The following is a 21,675-nucleotide window of genomic DNA, read 5'->3' on the forward strand; positions in this document are numbered from 1 at the left end:
TTTAGAGTGTTGGTGATTTTATATGACACATTGATCTTTTCCTTACGCACTATGTCTTTTATGTTCTGCGACAGGCCTTCAATAAAGCGAATGGATCCTATACATTTTTCATTGTTGTTTGCACAATTATCATCATTATAGCTGTTGTAATGTTTATCTATTCTTAGTTCTTGCAGATGTCTAATTAATGTTTTGGGGTAGCCATTTTTCTTTAGCGTTTCCCGTACTAAGTTTAGATTTCCTGTTCTAAACTACCCATTTGACAATGTAATGCTTCTATCCAGTAAACCTATCGCAACACTTTTTTTTATATTGTAGCGGGTGGTGTGAGTAAATTTTTTTTTTTTTTTAGAGAAGATTATAACCAAAAAGCGAATGAAATACTCAACGACACCAATACGTATGAAAAGTACGTATACGTATGTAAGGATATGATCAATATAATTGAGAAACAAACTAACTATATAATTAATAATACAGCGAAAAAGGGGGGGATAAGTGACCAGACATGTAGAATGCTTAAAACACATAACGCATTACCACTAAAAATATATTTTCAACCTAAGGTGCACAAAAAAGATCATCCTCTCAGACCGATTGTGTCAAACATAAACTCTCCCACATATAAGATATCTAAAGTATGCTCAGGAATCTTATCCAATATTTTAGGTAAAACTGAATACCACGTTAAAGATTCTTGGTCCTTTGCGAAAGAGATAAGAGGAATTAACATCTCCAAAGATCACTCTCTTTTATCGTTAGATGTAACATCTCTACATACAAATATTCCGACCAACCTAGTTATAGCCTCTATTAAGAAAAACTGGGCATATATATCAAAACATACTGCTATTCCAAAAATCGAGTTCGTAAAAGCGGTGGATATATGTTTGAATTCCACATATTTTGTACATGAGAATAGTTTCTATAAGCAAATCTATGGTGTAGCCGTGGAGTCACCTATCAGTTCGGTTGCAGCTAATTTGGTCATGGAAACCCTAGGACAGTCGGTCAAAAACTCATTACCCTTTAAATTAACGTTTTACAAGAGGTATGTGGATGATATAAGTGATAAAACTAGTGGACGCGTTTAATTTATTTCATCGACGCATCAATTTCACACATGAACTAGAAGAGAATAAGAGAATTAGTTTTCTTGATAAGTGGGTAATTAATAATAAGGGAATATTACAAACGGATTGGTACCATAAACAAACTTGGTCTGCTAGGTATATAAATTTTTACTCGCACCACCCGCTACAATGTAAAAAAAGTGTTGCGATAGGTTTACTGGATAGAAGCATTACATTGTCAAATGGGTAGTTTAGAACAGGAAATCTAAACTTAGTACGGGAAACACTAAAGAAAAATGGCTACCCCAAAACATTAATTAGACATCTGCAAGAACTAAGAATAGATAAGCATTACAACAGCTATAATGATGATAATTGTGCAAACAACAATGAAAAATGTATAGGATCCATTCTCTTTATTGAAGGCCTGTCGCAGAACATAAAAGACATAGTGCGTAAGGAAAAGATCAATGTGTCATATAAAATCACCAACACTCTAAATAATTTATTTGCATGTTTAAAATCAAAAACACCTGCGCTTGAACAAACCAATATTATTTATAAGATCAATTGCACAGATTGCAAAAAATGCTACATAGGCCAATCTTCGCAACACTTAAAAAAAAGGATCGCTAATCATAAATACGATATCAAAACACATGATCCAGACAAATCGGCATTAGCGTATCATGCATTGGTTGAAGGACACAAGTTCAATTTTGAAAATGTTATAATATTAGACAAAGAGACAAACTGGCACAAAAGAATTATAAAAGAAATGATACACATATCAACAAATAATACTATAAACAAAAGAACTGAGATTGACAATCCAAGTCACCTTTACGTAGATATTTTATAAGTCGCAAAAAACATATGTAAGAAAGGTCATATAAACAAAGTGCCAGCTCAACAATAACCATCTATACAAGTCTATGACATTAGATCATTGTTGTTATAATTAACATTAAGGGGGTCGGAATGACAGACGGATAGTCACTTCCTTCTGAAACACTATGTAAGCAACAACTAGTAAGCTAAGGAATGTCTAAAAATGTGACTGTGTAATATTTTATCATCTTATGACAACCTAACAATAATAATTAATTGGAGGCATTTATGTGTAATAATTTTAATTGAAAGTGTTAATTGTTAAATTTATATCTGTAAAATTTATATATATATTATTTTTTGTTTTCTTTTTAAAATTTTTAAGAAACCTGATGATGGCAAGCGGGGTCCTACCGAAACGTCGTAATAAAGACATCATTCTCTATGAACTGCATCTTTTCATCACTGACTGTCGATACCAACGAAATTTTAATCATATAACCAATACAGTCACGAACTTCTAACTTACATACATGATATACTTATGATTTGCTCGCCTGTTATATTTGATCAATTTTTGAAACACTTTATTTTTTAATGGTCAATAATCCCGCAAAAAAATAACCATGCGACAAATTTGATGAAAGTGTTTTGAAGATGATAATTTCCACTTGAAAATTGGTTTTTCCAAAATCGATAAAAAAAAAACCAAAAATCACTAAGCTCCCTTTAGCACTCTGACTTGAAATTTAATTTTAAATTTGACACATGTCGCTTCAAGGGGCGCGACTTTAAAAAAAATTACATATAGGTACCACATACGCAAAAGAATTGACAGATTTCGATCAACATTAGTAGGTACGCAGTTTGCCCGAATTCAACCAGACCGTACCGTATATTTCGTTTCATACCATCGTACTGTTCGTGCGTTAAAGAAAAAAATTACGTTATTCTATAGCCTAAGCTCAAATTTTCATTCGAAGTTTAAAGACCTTCAAGTCAAAAGTTTTGAAAAATTGATCGCTAAAGATGCGATTGGAGAACAATCTAAAAAAGTTGTAGAGACTAGTTTGAATTGGTACTGAAAGACACAAAAAATCAGCGAAATAAAACGTTACCACGGTCAATCGCCTGTCGAGTTAGCATGAAATACCTAATATGTAAACACTTTCGTATGTAAGAGTATGTCTGGTAACCTCAATCTTTTTAGAAACATTTTTTCACTACATGTGCCCAGTTACGGTAATACGTAATCAAAATATTGTGACGTAAAGAATATCATAATTTAAATACCTATAATTATCATTTCGTTGGCCACCTATATTTTCACTCACGCTGTTCGCCACCTGGGAAAAATTTGTTCAAGGCTATTTTTCGCACACGTAGGGATGAAAAAAAATCTGTATTTTTTTGCGATGTGACATATACGTCATTTACTATTGTTAAAAATCAATTACAACAGAAGAAAGAAAGAAAATTTTGCTATAGTACATTCTTTTCTAATATGATTATTTTCATGGTGATATTTCTTTATTCTTATGGGTCACCCTCATCACTGAAGTACTAAATATGATAAAATTTGAATAAAACACTAAGAGATTCACCAGTTTTAATCTTGTTGGTAAATGTTTGTCATGAATGATAGATTCTTATAAATTTTCCCAAGATAATTGGTGTAGGCGTCATTTTTAACTCAAAGAAATTTATAATTCACCAACGGTTCAAAAATAAATCTGAAAACATGACGACAGAAAATCAGAGGTAATACTACCATACGGAAAATTGCCAATGAAAAAGAAACATGATAAGGGTTTTTGATTTTTCAATTTGACAACGATAGACCCATATGCGAATCACACTGAAACGTCTACGCAATCACTTTAATATTATCCCGTTTGCAGGAACTCAAAATCCTTATGTAAGACAAAATATTAAAAACAAAATTTCTAAACAGTCAAATTCGAAAACTTGAGTCGATAAGAATTTTGCTCACACAATTTTGCATAACTCACAATCAGATGTATACTTCTTCCATCATGCGTGGATAATATATCCGTTTCTAGAAAGATCAATTGAAAAGTATGACTTTCGCTTATTTGGTATGGGAAAGCGTATGAATCAGTTTCTCATTCTGGTCTAGATTCATGATCAAATTCCACGGCTTGAAAGCCTTCTATAATAATTTCTATTTAAATTTTGAGTAGTCTATTGTAAAGAAATATCATCTTTCCAGTCTCCGTTGTGTGAAAGTGTTTGTACCTTCGCTCGGTCAGCTTTTGAATTAAATGTTTTGTTTCCACCTCGTTGTGATGCGGGCTCCATTGAATAGATAAGACGGAAATTCGCGGCATTTCCCTCGGAATCGTATCCAGCACCTGAAAGGTTCATTTAAATTACGTTAGGTCGGTTGCGATTATTAAAGACAATTTTACTACACAAGAAATCTTCCCTGTAATAATAACACTAATTACGTTGAAACCCGCCATACCCTTTCGAGTATGTCCTGCGACCTGCATTTACAGTGGGTTCGGAAAAAATGTTTCACGGTTTGGACTGGACCGAAATTCAAACCCGGCACCTTTCGGTTTTCGGGCGACTGCTCTGACCACTAAGCTAGCCAGACCGCTGCCGAAATACCTTCCGGACCGCTACTCGATTAGCTCGAGAAATGCTACGTTACAGTCCTCATATACGCGCTACGCTACTGCGGTTGGTCTGCAAAGGTGCGATATTTCGCTGGTCAATATGTCAAAAAAAAACATAACCACGTTTACCGATTTGCATCAGTGGTTTTTGAAAAGTCGATATTACATATAGAGACATACCCTTTCGAGTATGTCCGGAAAGGTACCACCTATTCATGCGTCTGCAGCCGTTTCAACATGTTTGATAGAAACACCTGCATTTACGAAGGGGGCAAAGAAAACTGCGGAAGACCTTGCCGAGATGTAGCTTGAACGAGTTCAAGCCTTGCAGCTTGCCGATTTGACACCTGAACGACGTGACCCATGCTACAATTTTCGCGAGTTGCCGTTCAGGTCCTGACCAGCGCATGGTACTTGAACTTAAATCCTCCTATTCTGTAATCTTGCCTGTTCACGCGACGCTGCTACGATATGTATAACATAAAAAAAATTTTAAACTTACGTGTATGGTTAAAATCTGGTACATATTTTTGAATGACCGCTCAACAACCACAGAAACACGTAGCATTTATCTCACCCCACTTTTATTATCGTCGTATTCTTGGTCGTACAGGCGTGTTTTTAACGGGACATAATTGATTCCAATCTCGAATCCCTAGTGACTTAATGAACTCGTATTTTAAATAAATTCCCAAATTTGTACGTGTGAGGTACAATAGAGGCTAGCGCTCGAGCCGGTCTCCAAGAGGGTATTTGAAGGTATCAAAGACAAGAGGAAGGAACCGGAGCAATCAAGCAAGACGGTATGTTGGGAGTTGTCGCGCCTGAAAGCGGGAAGCTAAACGTTTTCAAACTCTGTTGATTGTCTATAGTCTATGTTTAACTACACCTTTCGTATTTATCGAATCCATTATTTCAGCACACGTATATTATCACAATATTCAAAAAAATATATAATTCGATGTATATTTTTATGACGCACCCCAATGGCTCGCACCAAAATGGTCGCACTGAAGTATCCTCTCGTGAAATTCATTGATTCAATACACCTTTTTCTTTGATATTTCTCTTCGGTTTAAAATTTACTTCGATACAGCTATCGAGAAATAGTTCAGTTTCAAGTCTGCTGCAGCCGCATAACGATGGTTACTGAGTCATCCACTCCCTCTTATCCAGCATAAGCCAAAAAGGGTTCTGGGGACAGGTATGGCGGGTGTTGGTAGTCATTATCGTCTTTGTCATCGTGTTTGTCATTGTCGTCATCAGCGTATTGGGTTCTATTGCATATCATGATATCTATCATAATGTTTCTATTATGGCTGTATCGCCAAGATACAGTTTGCGTGGTCAAAAAATTTCATAGTGACATGTACATTGTCACTTGTAAATTCAGAACTGCGAATCAGCTCACTTTGGAATTTATGGACGATCTTTAGGATTGAAAAAGGCATACTGTGCATAAATTTTAGACAAATCGACTCAGCTACTTGTGTGTGACGAATGTCTCACGCGTATGACCAGTAAAAATTGCACTTCATCGGAGAAACCCATTTTTTTCAGACTGGGTGTGGTAAATTTCATAGAAAATAGATAAGCGATTAGGTATACAAAAACTTCGTCTCATAGATCTATCAGATTTGAGTTTGTGTGAATCGCAAAAATCAATGTACCACTACTGCTGAAATCCCATTTCTCAGATACGTGTCACAAGGTAACACTTGGTTTCAACATTTAAAAGATTATTGTTCATCTTTTCAATGCGTATTTGTATTATGTAGAGAAGTACAAAAATCAAAAGGGGTCATTTTATATTACAAATTGATATGAAATGTGCCATTATGTGAAAAAAGAAATGTTCAATTACGAAGAAAAGGAATGTACCTACATACCCTTATTGATTGAATTATTTATTTACATAAGAGGTTTTGTAGTAATGGAAACCCACAATTCTTTTCATAACGTACAGTCAATCAAGACTTGAGATAAAAATCAAATGTATGAATGTAATTTTTACCTGTTTTTTTATACGTATCGTAAGCTAAGAGTGTGGTGATAGCAAATCTTAACACTTTGTAACAAACGCATATAATTTTGATCGTTTATTTCATACAAGAAGTATGTTTGAATACAGACGTCGTATAAGATTTTTTTTTTAATTTCTCTACATGTAGATGAATTCAAGTTGACTATAATGTCTACCCACAAGGAACATCCGCAAAGTGTCCGCTTCCGATTTTGATGTAACTTCGTGAGAATGTTAAGTATGCTAAAATAAGAGAAACGTATTTTTTTACATCGGCTGTAATTAATTTTAAGGAGGTGAACTACTCCCCTGAAATGCAATTTTTGACAATTCCTAATACATTGCATAATAGGGTCTAATGTACAGATTGCAGGAAAACTTGATTTCTAGGGGTTTTTGATGTTACTCTTTTCAAATCTGAAGGCCAAATTACAAAATTCAAAATGTCGAATCCAACACGGCCGACGTCAGTAACGAAAAATCGATAAATTTTCACAGGAAGTCGGTGAATGCTGTTTTCGAGGTCGCTGATCATGGATCTGAACCCTAAAATTCGACATTCAAAGCGACGAATTCAAAACGGCTTTAAAAAATCATTACAATATCCGCCATCTCTACGAAAATTGGTAGTCATATCCGTTTCTGGAGTACTTCAGAACCCATCCATTTCTGGTTCAATGGCGGGATGAAACGATAGCAGGAGTATCATGATTCCGAATTTCTTTATTCGTACCACCTGTAACATTGTACCGAAATGGTAATCGTATATAATTTTATTTGAACGGTACAACCATAGTGAATTCCTACATATACAATGATGGTTATATTTTGTTGTTTTCATCGTAACAACCCTTGTTGATATGAATAGCTCCGCTACGGAATAAAGTCACGGCAATAATGAAATTCTCTAAAAAAGCGTTTCCAACAAAGTGGTTTTCTACACCAAGCGTACTTGATTATTGCGACCTCGCCACATATATGACACTGTAATGTCGAGTCTGTTTCGAAACAGAATTCTGATGGACTTTGAAAACGGGGCGATCTAGTATCCACGTATCCACTTTTGTGCCATGAATATTTGAATAAGTTTAAAAATCGCGGAAACGAAAATTGGTTATGCGTCAGAGATTGTATCTTGAGAATATTATCTCGTAGGTGAAGATTGATATCATAGCCCAGAACGGTCACCATGTCGTAAAGACGTCTTACGAAATTTTTCCACACACGAAACCCATATACGTCCAACGATTGAATGTGCCCTGTAGTCCCTTTTGGAATGGTCATCAGCTTCAATTATCCATCATCCGGTACTGCTTCCTGAACACTGCACTCGGATTGTCCACTTCATGAATCAAGTAATAGGATGCTTGCATTACCTGTATTGGGAAGATACACTTCCCGAAGCTAAGTTTGCATATGATCTTTCGTAAGCTTTCCAGACTTGGAAGTCATAATGTAAATATTAGGTGATCTGAACATAGTTTCTCTCACTCTGGGTCCTAATACCCCATTCGATTCCTCCAATACTACAAGAAGAGGAGATAGCAGCGTTCCATCAGCAGATATAGCAGGCTGTATGTAGTATAACTGTGAGTCGTCGAAGATACCGATTGTACCACAGTTTCAATCTTTTTCTGGCTGACAGGAGCTAACGTTCGCCCGGAATGTATCTCCAAATGGAAGCCACTTTGATTCGCGTTGAATACATTTTGTGGTCCATATTGTTCGATAAGTCGCTTTACGAAACTTTCGCACTGCTCATTCAAGTTCTGCTCTTGGGCGATGCTCGCCCTTGTTATATGCTTTGTGATCTTACGGGAAACAATTCGGTGCGCTCGTTTGAATGTCCATAACCACGAATGTCTGGGTAAAAATCATGGCATGTTTTCTTTGATCCTTGCTTGTAATACCCAACGTCGGAGATCCACATCATGAACTGTTAATCTCGATTCCATTGCTGCCACGAACATATCAAACAAACGTATATTTTGCAATCCGAATCAACTTATCCTTACGCGTTCCACCAGCTCCGACTTGTGCCGCCCATCTTCGTAATTGCCGTTCAGACTTGAGTCGCTTGAACCTGTTTTGAACTACTGCAAAAGTTCGATGTTTTCTTTTTTCGCTTTGCCAGTAATCGACAGTTCCTTGTTTATACTCGAAATATATTAATTCTTTTCGGGTATGCACTGCGGTTTTGTAGCGGGTGTACAGCTTTCTGGCACTGGTATGCTTGCTATACCTACCGTAGGCCAAACAATATCAGTCGCTGCTGCTTCACTTGCTCTGACAGGGTCCTCTAGTTCTAATCTCGTTTCATGCAGAACGAGGAAAGATAAATCATCGAGAAAATTGGTGATGATTGTGTGTAGTAATTCTTTGAGGTGCAATTCCGTTGGGTTGAGTCTTATAATCTCGTTGCCTGGACCAATGTTACGTCCGTTGTACCACCTCTCACTATTTTCCTACTCGCTAACTCTCCCACAGTTCTTATATTAATATCCTGGTCTCTGCCCTGTCTTCTTATCTCTACCCAGTGTCCCGCTACTCACTATCGCCGTTACTCATCTAATTCCATTCCCTTTCTTCCACATCCTCACACCTTTTCTGCACCCGTACGTTTCGTCTCTGGAGACACTCCTATTCTAACTCTTAACAACATCACATCTAGACCTTTTATATATTTTTCGCACAGCCCACTTCATTCCTACTGCTATCACAACTGCTGTGCAATAAACACATAATCGATATATCAAATATACCCAAGTTTATTCAACACTCATCCTAACTTCCGGTTGTCCCAGTACATAAAAGCGAAGCCGAACCTATTTATTCCTACCACTCGGGAGTAAGGGTTTACACCCCCTTCACGGACGTAACGCCACCAAATTCTACCAGCAGCAGGGTTAATACGCTGATTACATTAATTATTGCCATTGGTCAACCAAACAGAACAGTCAATTGACGAAAGACGATGATACCTATTTCCAACGTCCAGGTAATTTTATACAGTCTGAGCAAGTTATCGCCTACACATACTGACATGCAAAACATATAACACGTACATATTATCGCAAGATAAGTGTATATAGAAAGGATACCCTTAATCTCGCATGTCATGTATGCATTCAATAAATGACAGTTTGATTGAATGCTTATACGAAGAGTTTAGAGCTAGAGGATCCTAACGCTCATTGTTAATAAGGTTGATTTTCAAGATCTCACGGTATTGAAGAATGAGCCTTATCAACGTAATGAGTTAGTTAACGCTAGCTCTGAACCCTTCAGGTGCATTCTTAATTAAATACCGCAACATATTTTACCATCACGCTATTAATTTACAACGTGCGGTTACGACATCTGTGCTTATTGTTAATAGGATTACCCAACTTTGATTACCTGACAATGAATAACTTATTAGAAGGCTATATAGTGATGACTTCATCGCACAAATTATTTTATCAGTAGTCAGTTTAAGTTACATCAATTATTCATGTGTGTGAAGTTGGCGCAGCACTTTTCGAAAACAATAATTATAAAAATTGTGCTGAGTTGGGCTAAGAGTGTGCTAACTTGTGCCGTCAATACGCCTTTCCTAACTTCAAAGGATTCCCGAAAAATCACAAAAATCGAAAATCTGATAAGCCCAGCACTTTTGAGATAAAAAAAAAAAAATTGTACCGGGTTGTGCTACATTTGTGCTAACTTGCACCGTACTTCATTTTTTCGAAAAGTCCATGATTCACAAGAAAAAAAAAAAAATTACTCAGGTTGAGAGAAATGGTACTGGGTTCTACCGCATTTGTGCCAACTTGTGCCGTGCTCTATTTGCCAAACATTCAAGAAAAGTTGAGAAAATCCAGAAAAATCATCGAGAAAATTGAAAAATTTACACACGGCTCGGATCTTGCGAGATTTTTGAATTTTTTCGATCGTGCTAGATTGTGCCATGTTTGTGCCGACTTGTGCCGTGCTCTATTTTCCCAAACATCCGAGAAAAGCTGAAGAAATCCAGAAAAATCATCGAGAAAATTGAAAAATTGACACACGGCCCGGATCTTTCGAAATTTTTGAATTTTTTCGATCGTGCTAGATTGTGCCATGTTTGTGCCAACTTGTGCCGTGCTCTATTTTGCCAAACATTCGAGAAAAGTTGAGAAAGTCCAGAAAAATCATCGAGAAAATTGAAAAATTGACACACGGCTGGGATCTTTCGAAATTTTTGAATTTTTTCGATCGTGCTAGATTGTGCCATGTTTGTGCCAACTTGTGCCGTGCTCTATTTTGCCAAACATTCGAGAAAAGTTGAGAAAGTCCAGAAAAATCATCGAGAAAATTGAAAAATTGACACACGGCTCGGATCTTGCGAGATTTTTGAATTTTTTCGATCGTGCTAGATTGTGCCATGTTTGTGGCAACTTGTGCCGTGCTCTATTTTGCCAAACATTCGAGAAAAGTTGAGAAAGTCCAGAAAAATCATCGAGAAAATTGAAAAATTGACACACGGCTCGGATCTTTCGAAATTTTTGAATTTTTTCGATCGTGCTAGATTGTGCTATGTTTGTGCCAACTTGTGCCGTGCTCTATTTTGCCAAACATTCGAGAAAAGTTGAGAAAGTCCAGAAAAATCGTCGAGAAAATTGAAAAATTGACTCACGGCTCAGATATGTCGAGATTTTTGAATTTTTTCGATTGTGCTAGATTGTGCCATGTTTGTGCCGTGCTCCATTTTCCAAAGAATTCGAAAAAAATTCGAAGATGTTCGTTGTTGTACAGAATGGATTTTGCAATGATATACTGAAAATTGCCAGAACCTATGAATGGCGGGGATCCGCTTGATGCCCCTGACAGAAAATTTTGATTTAATTTCTAAAACGAAAATTTGGTCAACCAGGTTTCCCTAGACTTTTCATTACCATTTATTTTCTTTACCGCCCAACCAGTTAGTCGATCTTGATTGAACATAATTCTTCGCTGTCAGAACACAAGCTATAATCCTTTATAATTTCATCCGTGCAGCTGTTCTCCAAAACACCAAGCCTAATTGTATTTATGACAAACCGACAGACAGAGACATAGACAGACAGACAGACCAACGTATGTACCTCCGTTCAGAATCATGTATGATGTCAGCTAAAGGGTCCAAAAATCGAAAATTTATGAACTGGAGAAGGTAGTTTTCGATGTGAAACAAATACTTTTCTATCGCGTGCGTGATGAAAAGTAGGTACAAGAAAAAAGAAATTCTGATTTGTCCTCTCGTGGAAATTTTGAATCAACTCGGTTTGGCAAACTCGGGTAGATTGCTGTATGTATGCGATCCGATTCTCACAAAATTTGAGGACGAAGGCATTTTGCGAATGGCTGGCTGGAGTGGCAAAATAGCTCCATTACATGGCTTGCTTCACCATGGAAACCATGGGTGCTATATTTATCATAGCAATTCGTTGTCTTTTAATTCGTTCGCTTCTAGCGGAAAAAAATCATCTTTCAATTTTTTTGACACAATTTACACTTTTTTCTTCTTCCAAGGGAAAGATTTTTTTCCCGGGAGTCCAAAACAGTAACATTAGGTAGGTTTCTCAATTATAGGATAGCAAAAAAATTCAGTTCATTTTTTTGTGTATTAACTTCGAATTTATAGCATAATTCAAAACGGCTGTGAGGTGTTCAAAAGTAACACAAAAAAGCACTGTCTTTTCCGTCTTGTTTTTTTTTTCTATTTTTTTTTGTATTTTTTCGTATTTTTGGGGGATTTTTTTTTGTATTTTTTTTGTCATTTCGACAAAGTTTTTACTGACCCTTTGTATTTCAATTTGTCTCACGTTATCTCTGGAGATGCTGTCTAATGATATACCGATACATGATATTATATGTATGAGACAATATGCCACATTATAAAATCCCGAGGCTTTTTTATACAACCATTAGTGTATACGAATATTTAATACTTGTTGCTTATTTAGGATTCCACAACTTGTTTGTTAAAAATATTTTAAATATCATATTATCGCTTTGACACGAATAACCTGATGTAAGTAGTAAAATAGTACCTACCAGTAATAAGAATAATTATTCATTCGGAATTTCGGTTGCTTCATTTTACGTATTTATTTTTGAAAAAAACTCCAAGTATAATACCGGTAATTATTCGTAGCGGAGATTACTTGTCAACAGAATGAGATATAAATACTAAAAATCGAAATATGAGTTGAAAAATATTGGTCACGTATCGCCTGCCGTATATTACAACCATAGACATATAAAAGGAAATATGAAAAGTTCTAGATTCAATTTCCATGTGCACGAAAATTTATTGACACTTCCTACTCATTTCTTCCATCGGTCAGAGATCACATTTCATGTGCACTCCTCAACTCTTTACAGTGTTCAACTGACCGATCAGTTGTCGTTCTTATTTTCGAACATGACCATCAACTACGCTGAAGTACTGTCTGTAAAATCTTTAAAGGCCGCCAAAGAAATGTATGAGCACGAGTTGCATTAGGCTGAAGTGTAAACAATTAGGAATGGGTCAACTGGAAATGACTCAGATTTTGACGCAATTTTACGTTTTGTATTGTCAAATTCAAGCCATTTTGTTCCCTGAAATGAATATCCTACGTAATGCCCGGATCTTCTACCCTGTCCTCCATAACGTACAACCACGCCGGCTAGCAAAAAGGACTTCCCATTCAGTTGTATACATTTTTCAAAGTCAGCAAGGTTGCATTTCTTTTTTAGACCAAGCTCGGTGGGATCACATTCCACTACAATTTGCGATCCGTACATCAAAATTATTTCTTTCTCCTAGTTACAGCACACTGATTTGTGATTCGGCATACCGTTTACTATCGCATCGCCCAGCCTGCACAAACCATGATTCCATAATAGATTTCCTTATTGTTTTGTTAGAACAAATGTGGCATATTTTTATTTCCGTGTAGCTGGGATCATCTACTAGCATGTACTGCGCTACGTTACCAATGCTTGAATAACAATCAATAGTTAACATGTTTTCTTTAAGCGTAGCTTCAAATTGTTGCACTTTACTCAGCAGCAGAGCTCTTTCTTTGTAAATTTTGGCACTGGAACCATCTTTCAGAAAATTTCGTAAAAAACGCATGAACTCGGATTCGGATTTTGATATTTCTGTGTGAAACGTTTCGTTTACGAATGCTCCAGCCAGTATACGAGTAGATGTTATGCTGTCAAAGCCGCAAGTATTTTTGACAACAAGTCTATTTTCTTTCTGCTTTATCGATGGGCAGATATTGCCATTTTCCAGATTAGCCAGGCCAAGACGACTTTTCTTTGAAAAGTTGGTTAGTTCGAATTCTGGACATGCATCTAGGTACGTTTTTCGCTTCACCCCACGTGATTGATTTTTATCCTTCCGGTTGTGTTCGATATTCAATTCATGTTTTTCATCAACAAGGAGAGAAGAGTCATGGCTTATTTTTTGTCCGATTGTGGCCGCGTTTATGTCAAGAGTAGTGCTGGTGTATGATGCGCAGTTGTCATTCGTATCTGCTGTAGTCTACGCCGGCACCTTATCCACCAGCACTTTGTAGTCATCAGGGGGAATTAGAATTGAACTCGTCGCAGATTCTCTTATACTCTGGATGGAGCTAGATGCATCTTTCTTCGGGCAGTCATCTTGAATTGCCCAATCCCGAGATGCAACAGCTAGCTTTGCTCGACCGTCGAACGACAACAAATGAGTAGCGACATACTTGTCCGCCCTCATCGGTCGAGATTCGTTACGCAACATAATTTGCTTCACATCGTTCATTTCGGATTCCACAGGTGCTGAGCTCAGATTTATTTTACCGTATCCAAAAACTCCTATCATTACGCCTGTATACAATGGGAAGTAGTATAGTAGAGTCTTTAATTTTTTGCGTATTTCTGGGACGTAATATGGGTTTGGGTGATCTCCTGTGCTTGACGATGCTACCGTATTGCGACAATCATCTATTAAACCATGAGCCCAGGTCACAACGTTACAATCGTCTAATGTTGTTTCACACTCGTCAATACAATCGTCGTTGTGGGGAAGTTCTTTGGGGATTTCTGAATCAACGAGACCTTTGATCTTCCCGGTAATCATACAGCGGGCACGTTCAACTGGCAACTCCTTTCCTAGGGTATCTTTTCCTACGTCTACGCTAAGGGACAGAATGGCAATACGTTTTGCCAATTCCACGAATCGAGCGAAGATTGTTTGTTTGGTGAGCAATGCAAGGGTAAAAAGATAAAACTTTTTAACTTCCGGGTTTTTCAGTGTTGAACAAAATTTCCACCGCGACAAGAAATGCATGTAATGGCATATATCCAACCGTATGAAACATTTAGGGACCTTCATTCCAGATTTATTTGAAAGTAGAGCATAGCACGTCGACAAGTAAGCCTTGAGACTTGAGCTTTGACCAAATGCCTTTGCAATGGCATCGAGCAAAGCTTTATTGAAGTCGCATACTACTGTTGATGGAAGAGGGAATCCGGATTTCTGTTTTTCACCAATTCTCAAAAATTCAAAAAGCCAATACCGAATGGCATTTACATTTTGGGCGGCGCTCAACATTTGAAAGGCTGGTATTTTATACGTCCCAGTATCGACCAGTGCCTGGTAAAGATAAATGTGTGGACTTTGTTCTCCACTTGGTAATAGTAATTTCTTCACCAATGAACCCGTGGCATAGATGTATAAAACATCATGGTTATCTATATACACCGCCATTTGTGTGGGGGTCCAATAGTGGACAAAGAATGGATCGTGACCTATAGCATGTATAGACCCCACATAGTCAGTGTATTTCATGTTAGTCAAACTTGTGATTGCACACGTGCTTTTTACTTTTAAAAATTTATCCCGTCTTTCCTGCCTTCCTTTTCGCAACGTCGCTGGCCGATAGAGGTTCGGAGGTTCGCCGTCATACATATCCATGTTATCCCTAGCATAATTTCTGCGCCAAATCGTAGCCGACCCAGTTGCCAATGATTCTGTCACTTCGATTCTTTTTTCACCGTTCAGAAGGCGTTTTTTAACATGTTCGATCGATGGATCGAACCCTGATACACAACATTCTATCTGAACATCAGCATTTTTTGGAGGCTTATCAGCAATAATGCCTATCAAAGTACACTTACAATGTGGACAGTAAGCGTACACCCTAACGTAGATTCCGGTTTCGGAAACCGTGCACCGCTTAAACGTGAAGGGACAAAGTAATTTAGTTACTTTAAACACCAGTTCAAATACCGCGTTTGTCCATCTACCACGACGCAAAGTGGAGTACTTACGTTGGACCTTAGCGATCGATTTGTATAAAATTCTTTCAGAATCTAGATCGTGCCACACTTTGAGCGGTATTTTAATGACAATATTAATGTCTGTCTCTTTTTTCGTTCGATTGAAAGATTCATCATCCTCGATAGATGATGATGTTATATTTATTGGCCGTTGTAAATTATGATACTGAAGAAGTGCGTCACGAATGCCGTATCTGTTTAGAAGTATCACAGTGTATATGTATTTCGGTGACATTGCTTCTCCTAATAATTTACTGATTTCCGTATACACATAAGCTGTAGGGGGAACGGGTCTCCGTCATCATTGAGGACGTGTCTATATTCAGGACTCAGGAGCTGTTTCAACAATTCCTTTACAGGAGTCATTCTCGCTAAGTTTAATACGAATTGAAATCTATATTCATCGACAACCCATAGACTGAAATCAAAAATATTCTACGAATTTGTTGAAATCACGAGGTTTATCAGATGAAGTGTGACAACCGTTCTTTTTTTTAACGACCCTATTTTTTTCCTTACAACCTTGCCAATCAACAACTTTACCAACCAACAACATACAACACCGGTATCTACAAACTTCGAGTCGCGTCGACACCTAATTACTTTCTCATATAGCTTTAACCGCGGGAAAAGACGCCGCCTAGTGGCGTCAATCGAAATCTCGCCTACGAAGTAGCCAAGCGCTGCGCTAGATGGCGAGCGCCTCGGGGCACATATATAGCGGGTAGGAAAGTATGATCAACGCGTAAGCCGCGTTTTCCAGACAAGATGTGTGATATTAAGACACGATAACTTTGAATCAGTATGACGAATGGAATAAAATAATTTTCAAAAATCCTGAAAATTTTGTTGCATTAAAAATCTAACCTCCGAAAAGCATAACGTTTACAGAGAGCTCAAATTATGAAACAAGGTTGGAAATAAAGCTTGATGAAATTAATTTTTTATTCGTTTTCATTCAGGAAAATGTAGATATAAGTTATTCAGAGGTGATTCTTCCACGAATGTGCACTGTATCGAAAATCCAAATTTAACTGTTTGTCTTCTTCTCTCATTTAGTCGTTGAGCGCGTTCGATATTTTGCATACGTGCGAAGGTAGATTTTCTGATATTGTGACGTTCTTTATTCTGACCCCAATGGAGTTTATTCCGTATACATTTTATTCAAAAGGGATACAAACTTCTACAGGCCTGAATCTCAGAATCGTTCGAAACTTGTTGTTGATCTGAATTTTGAACGAAATACAAATCTTACGTCTCGCGTGTAATTTCAAGTGACACTATTTTTCTAATAAATCATTTTTCTGTTCACTCTCAACATGCTTCCTCCTTTTACTTTATTTTGAATTCCGTTGAAAATATTTGGTAGTTTCGTCCCTATTAATTAAAATTTCCTGGGTAGCGTTCACTAATTAATGTGAAACTGTTGAAAGACGTTGCCACAGGTCTTTTTCGTAGTTTTGTCCGGAAAGAATTTCATTCGACTCATGATTAGTTTCTTCTGGATGATAGGTGAATTGAGGATTTATTTTAATTTTAAATTATCTGGCGCCTAATAAATTTCGAATTTTTTCTGAGTTCCGATGCGATAAATACTTTTGAATAATTTGTTTGAAATTGGAATCAGTTCTCTAATGGTTTCTAAATTTTTAATGTGCTTACTGTAAATTTGAGTCGATTAAAGCAATCAAAAACTCCTTTCAATATCTTTATAACATTTGTAAATGAATTTACTTATTCGACAACTACGTGTACATGACATGAGAGTTTTAACAGAACTGAGTTTGGAAAAAAACGTTAAACAAAATTCTTTCCTTTCATGAAATACGAATGGAATAGATTATATCGATTGGTCTTTGATTGAATTAAAGTGAATCTCATTGAAAAAGGGCGGCATAAGTTGGTACAAACACGGCACAATCTGGCACAATCGGCAATTTCCAGTATATCATTGCAAAATCCATTCTGTACAACAACGAACATCTTCGAATTTTTTTCGAATTCTTTGGAAAATGGAGCACGGCACAACTTGGCACAAACATGGCACAATCGAGCACAATCGAAAAAATTCAAAAATCTCGAAAGATCCGAGCCGTGTGTAAATTTTTCAATTTTCTCGATGATTTTTCTGGATTTTCTCAACTTTTTTCGAATATTTGGGAAAATAGAGCACGGCACAAATTGGCACCAGCATGGCACAATCTAGCACGATCGAAAAAATTTAAAAATCTCGAAAGATCCGAGCCGTGTGTCAATTTTTCAATTTTCTCGATGATTTTTCTGGATTTCCTCAACTTTTCTCGAATGTTTCGGAAAATAGAGCACGGCATAAGTTGGCACAAATATGGCACCATCTAGCACAATCAAAAAAATTCAAAAATCTCGAAAGATCCGAACCGTGTAACAATTTTTCAATTTTCTCGATGATTTTTCTGCATTCTTTCAACTTTTCTCGAATGTTTGGGAAAATAGAGTATGGCATAAGTTGTCACAAATGCGGCACAACCCCGCACCATTTCTCGCAACCCGATTAATTTTTTTTTTTCTTAGTGAATCATGGACTTTTCGAAAAAATTAAGTACGGCAAAAGTTAGCACAAATGTAGCACAACCCGGCACGATTTTTTTTTTTATCTCAAAAGTGCTGGGCTTATCAGATTTTCGATTTTTGTGATTTTTCGGGAATCCTTTGAAGTTAGGAAAAGCGGATTGACGGCACAAGTTAGCACAATTTTTATAATCATTATTTTCGAAAAGTGCTGGGCCAACTTTACACACATCAATTATTCATTCTTATTTCGCTGTTTCGAAGAATTCTTAAATGTATGCGTTATAATATTCAGGTTCGATTGAAATAAATATGGATACCAATTTTCGTAGAGATGGCAGATATTGTGATGATTTTCTACCGCCGTTTTGAATGCGTCGCTTCGAATTTCTAATTTTCGTGGTCAGACAGCTTCCACCGACTTTCGGTGAAAATCGATCGATTTTTCGTCATTGACGTTGGCCATGTTGGATCCGCTATTTTGAATTTTCTAATTTGGCCTTCAGATTTGGAAAGAGTTAACATCAAAAACCCCTAGAAATCAAGTTTTCCTGCAATCTGTACAGTAGACCCTATTATGCAATATGTTAGGAATTGTCAAAAATAGCATTTCTGGGGGGTAATTCACCCACTAAAAATTAATTTCAGCCAATATAAAAAATACGTATCTCTTGTTTTAGCGTACTTAACATTCGTACCGAGGTTCATCAAAATCGGAGGTGGACATTTCGCGGATGTTCCTTGCCAGATGCAACCGACTCTGGTTGCTAGACGCCGTCATCTTCTGGAAGAATTCTCAGTCTTCGTGTAAAGCTTTCGTTAGTCGATTTGGGATGAAAACCGTAAACGCGTCTGCCCGATCCATCACTATTTTGTCTCCAAATTTCGTCTTGACTCGACGAATTTAACCCTTAGCGGCCACACGGGGTAACTAGTTACCCCAGGTTCAGAAAAAGTGAAATTAGAGGTCTAAAACCTTTGAAATCGATACAAGTAACGACATCTACCTGTGGTAGACAAGTGTGAAATGTGACTCCGTTACATAGGAAGCTGAAAAAACGCGTGGCGGCGCTTTGAGCGTTCGTTTTCTCAGCGTGGGGTAACTAGTCACCCCAGTGTGGCCACAACCATTTTTGCTGAATTTTCACATATATGACCAGTTTTTAGAACGCCATCTATAAATTGGCCGATAAAAATCGTTAAAAATTTTGAAGAACTGTTCAACAAATATGAAACAACCGGTTAGAAGTCTTGAAACACCCACATGTCTTGTACAACTAGGTTTTTCAGCGTGGGGTGATGTGTTACCCCATGTGGCCGCTAAGGGTTAAATGACTTGGTAACTGGAGTTAGCTTCAAGATCTGCCAGCTTTTGCGACGGGTGAATATCTCCAATCATGCAAGTTCATTCACTTTAGACAAATCAATGGTTCTGATGGTTGAGTTAAATACGTATATCGTCAAAGTTATTTGAAAGACCATGAAATTTAAACTTGATTTGCCGCACATGCGGTAATATTTTTTTATCGACAGTTCTGGTCGCTTCTTGTGAAATACTTGTTCAGTTGTCGGAAGAACAACTTCGGACTGATGCTGAAGTTTTCAGCTTTTCTACCTTTTATAACATCAGCTTTCCATCACATTCATTTGGAATTGGAACTTGATGGGAAATAATGTCACAGGGTTGATATCATATCAGAACCGACAGACAGTACTTGGACTATTATCGTGGGGAAAGAATGTCACGTGGTTCATGACACACCATAGACTTGACCGACCAACAGTTCGTGGAACTATAAATTGTGGAATGTAGGATGTTTGATATCATACCGGAAGCCACTTTATGTCGATCAGGACATCCCTAATATTGGCAGCGCGATTGCACGTGAAACCTCCCAGAGAGAAGGGTTTGCGTCTCCGCTATACCTCGACTGTCGGTAGGGAATGATAGTAAGACTGAACGAATTGTTGGTGAGGCAGCATGATTTTGATCTGTTGTTAACAAAAAATGCCAGCAGATTGTTGGTAAGGCAGCACGATTTTGACCTGTGGTTGATAAAACGTTGGAGCAGCAAGGGTCGATCGCGGTGACAGAGGTAGTAAGGTTATCACAGAAAAGGGTTTGAATATGGCTAGAATATCGGTAAGTGTCGCTAGTAGGAATTTGTGTCAAGAATTCCTCTTGTTTTGCTACTGGTAAAAAACTATCATATCAGCGTTAAGACTACGATAATATTCCTCAATAGCCCACAATAGTCACAATCATCTTGCGAGCGTTAAGGGTATGACAATATCCAATTGATAGCCTACACTATTTACAATCAAGTCATGAGAACATTTTTTATATCTTATCATTCTCAATCGTGTGAAGCACAGTAAGAAAATATGATAGAATTGATATTGATGTTTTTGGTTATTTAATTTTGCACAATATGACATTTTTTGTTAATATAGATTATTTTTATCAAGGAATACATACGCAATGCAGAGACCAAGTGCTCCAAAAAAAAAGTAACATATATAACAGGGAATGATGTTTACTAATTTGTTTGTATTGTACATTCGTACCAGTGCAGCTTATAATATTTTGAGAAATAGCAATACGACTACTCAAATATTCACGGGCAACTCATGAATGCTGCGGTTTCCGTCAGTAACTTTATGAAGTGTTCTACAAAAAAAAAAAAAAAAAAACTGGGCATTTCGGAAAACAGCGTGAAATGGTATTTCAATGTTTGATGAAATACGCGTAAGAATCAGCATCGAAATCAACGCAAGAAATATTAATTCGACTGTGAAGTTCATTATGGTGAAAAACTTTGGACGATGTGACGAATAATCAAGCAAGTAGTGCTTCAGTATTTCAATTTTCACCGCTGATGTTAAATTTTCATCAGCCCGTTGCAATGTTTGCTTTGAAAGGTGCTGCACCTTTTCGAATCTAGACGTCTTCAGTGCTCAAGGCTATACTGAAAGTAGAAAAGGCTGGCGGGTGTGTGCGCACAATAGTTTCTAATGGAGGTAGTACCATTCGGAGAATATGGGGACAATTTAATATTCCAGGTAAGAAGAATAAATTAAGTTATTCCTTTTAAGATGACTTATGCTTTGTCTGATACACCGCACTTAATTAAATTTCATTAATAGTTGCCCTACCATCAGGCATTTTTATTGTACTTTTTATTCAAAATGATCATCTTTCTTGATTAATGGGGACGAACTTGAATGGCAAAATTATGTA

General features: G+C 37.2%; 1 protein-coding gene across 2 annotated transcripts in view; it reads right to left on the reverse strand.

Annotated features, from left to right (window-relative positions):
• Nucleotides 1-217: 217 nt before the first annotated feature.
• Nucleotides 218-21,675, reverse strand: part of LOC124299694 (protein Star-like) — an 83,473-nt gene continuing 62,015 nt past the window's right edge. For both annotated transcript variants that reach the window (XM_046753098.1, XM_046753020.1), the window contains 2 exons: nucleotides 1,252-4,279; nucleotides 218-633 (listed from right to left, as the gene is read on the reverse strand). In XM_046753098.1, the coding sequence (XP_046609054.1) occupies nucleotides 4,094-4,279 (186 nt within the window). In that variant the 3' untranslated portion in view covers nucleotides 218-633; nucleotides 1,252-4,093. The remainder of the gene's footprint in view (nucleotides 634-1,251; nucleotides 4,280-21,675) is intronic.

Source organism: Neodiprion virginianus, chromosome 1, assembly GCF_021901495.1.
Source record: "Neodiprion virginianus isolate iyNeoVirg1 chromosome 1, iyNeoVirg1.1, whole genome shotgun sequence".
Lineage (NCBI taxonomy): Eukaryota > Metazoa > Arthropoda > Insecta > Hymenoptera > Diprionidae > Neodiprion > Neodiprion virginianus.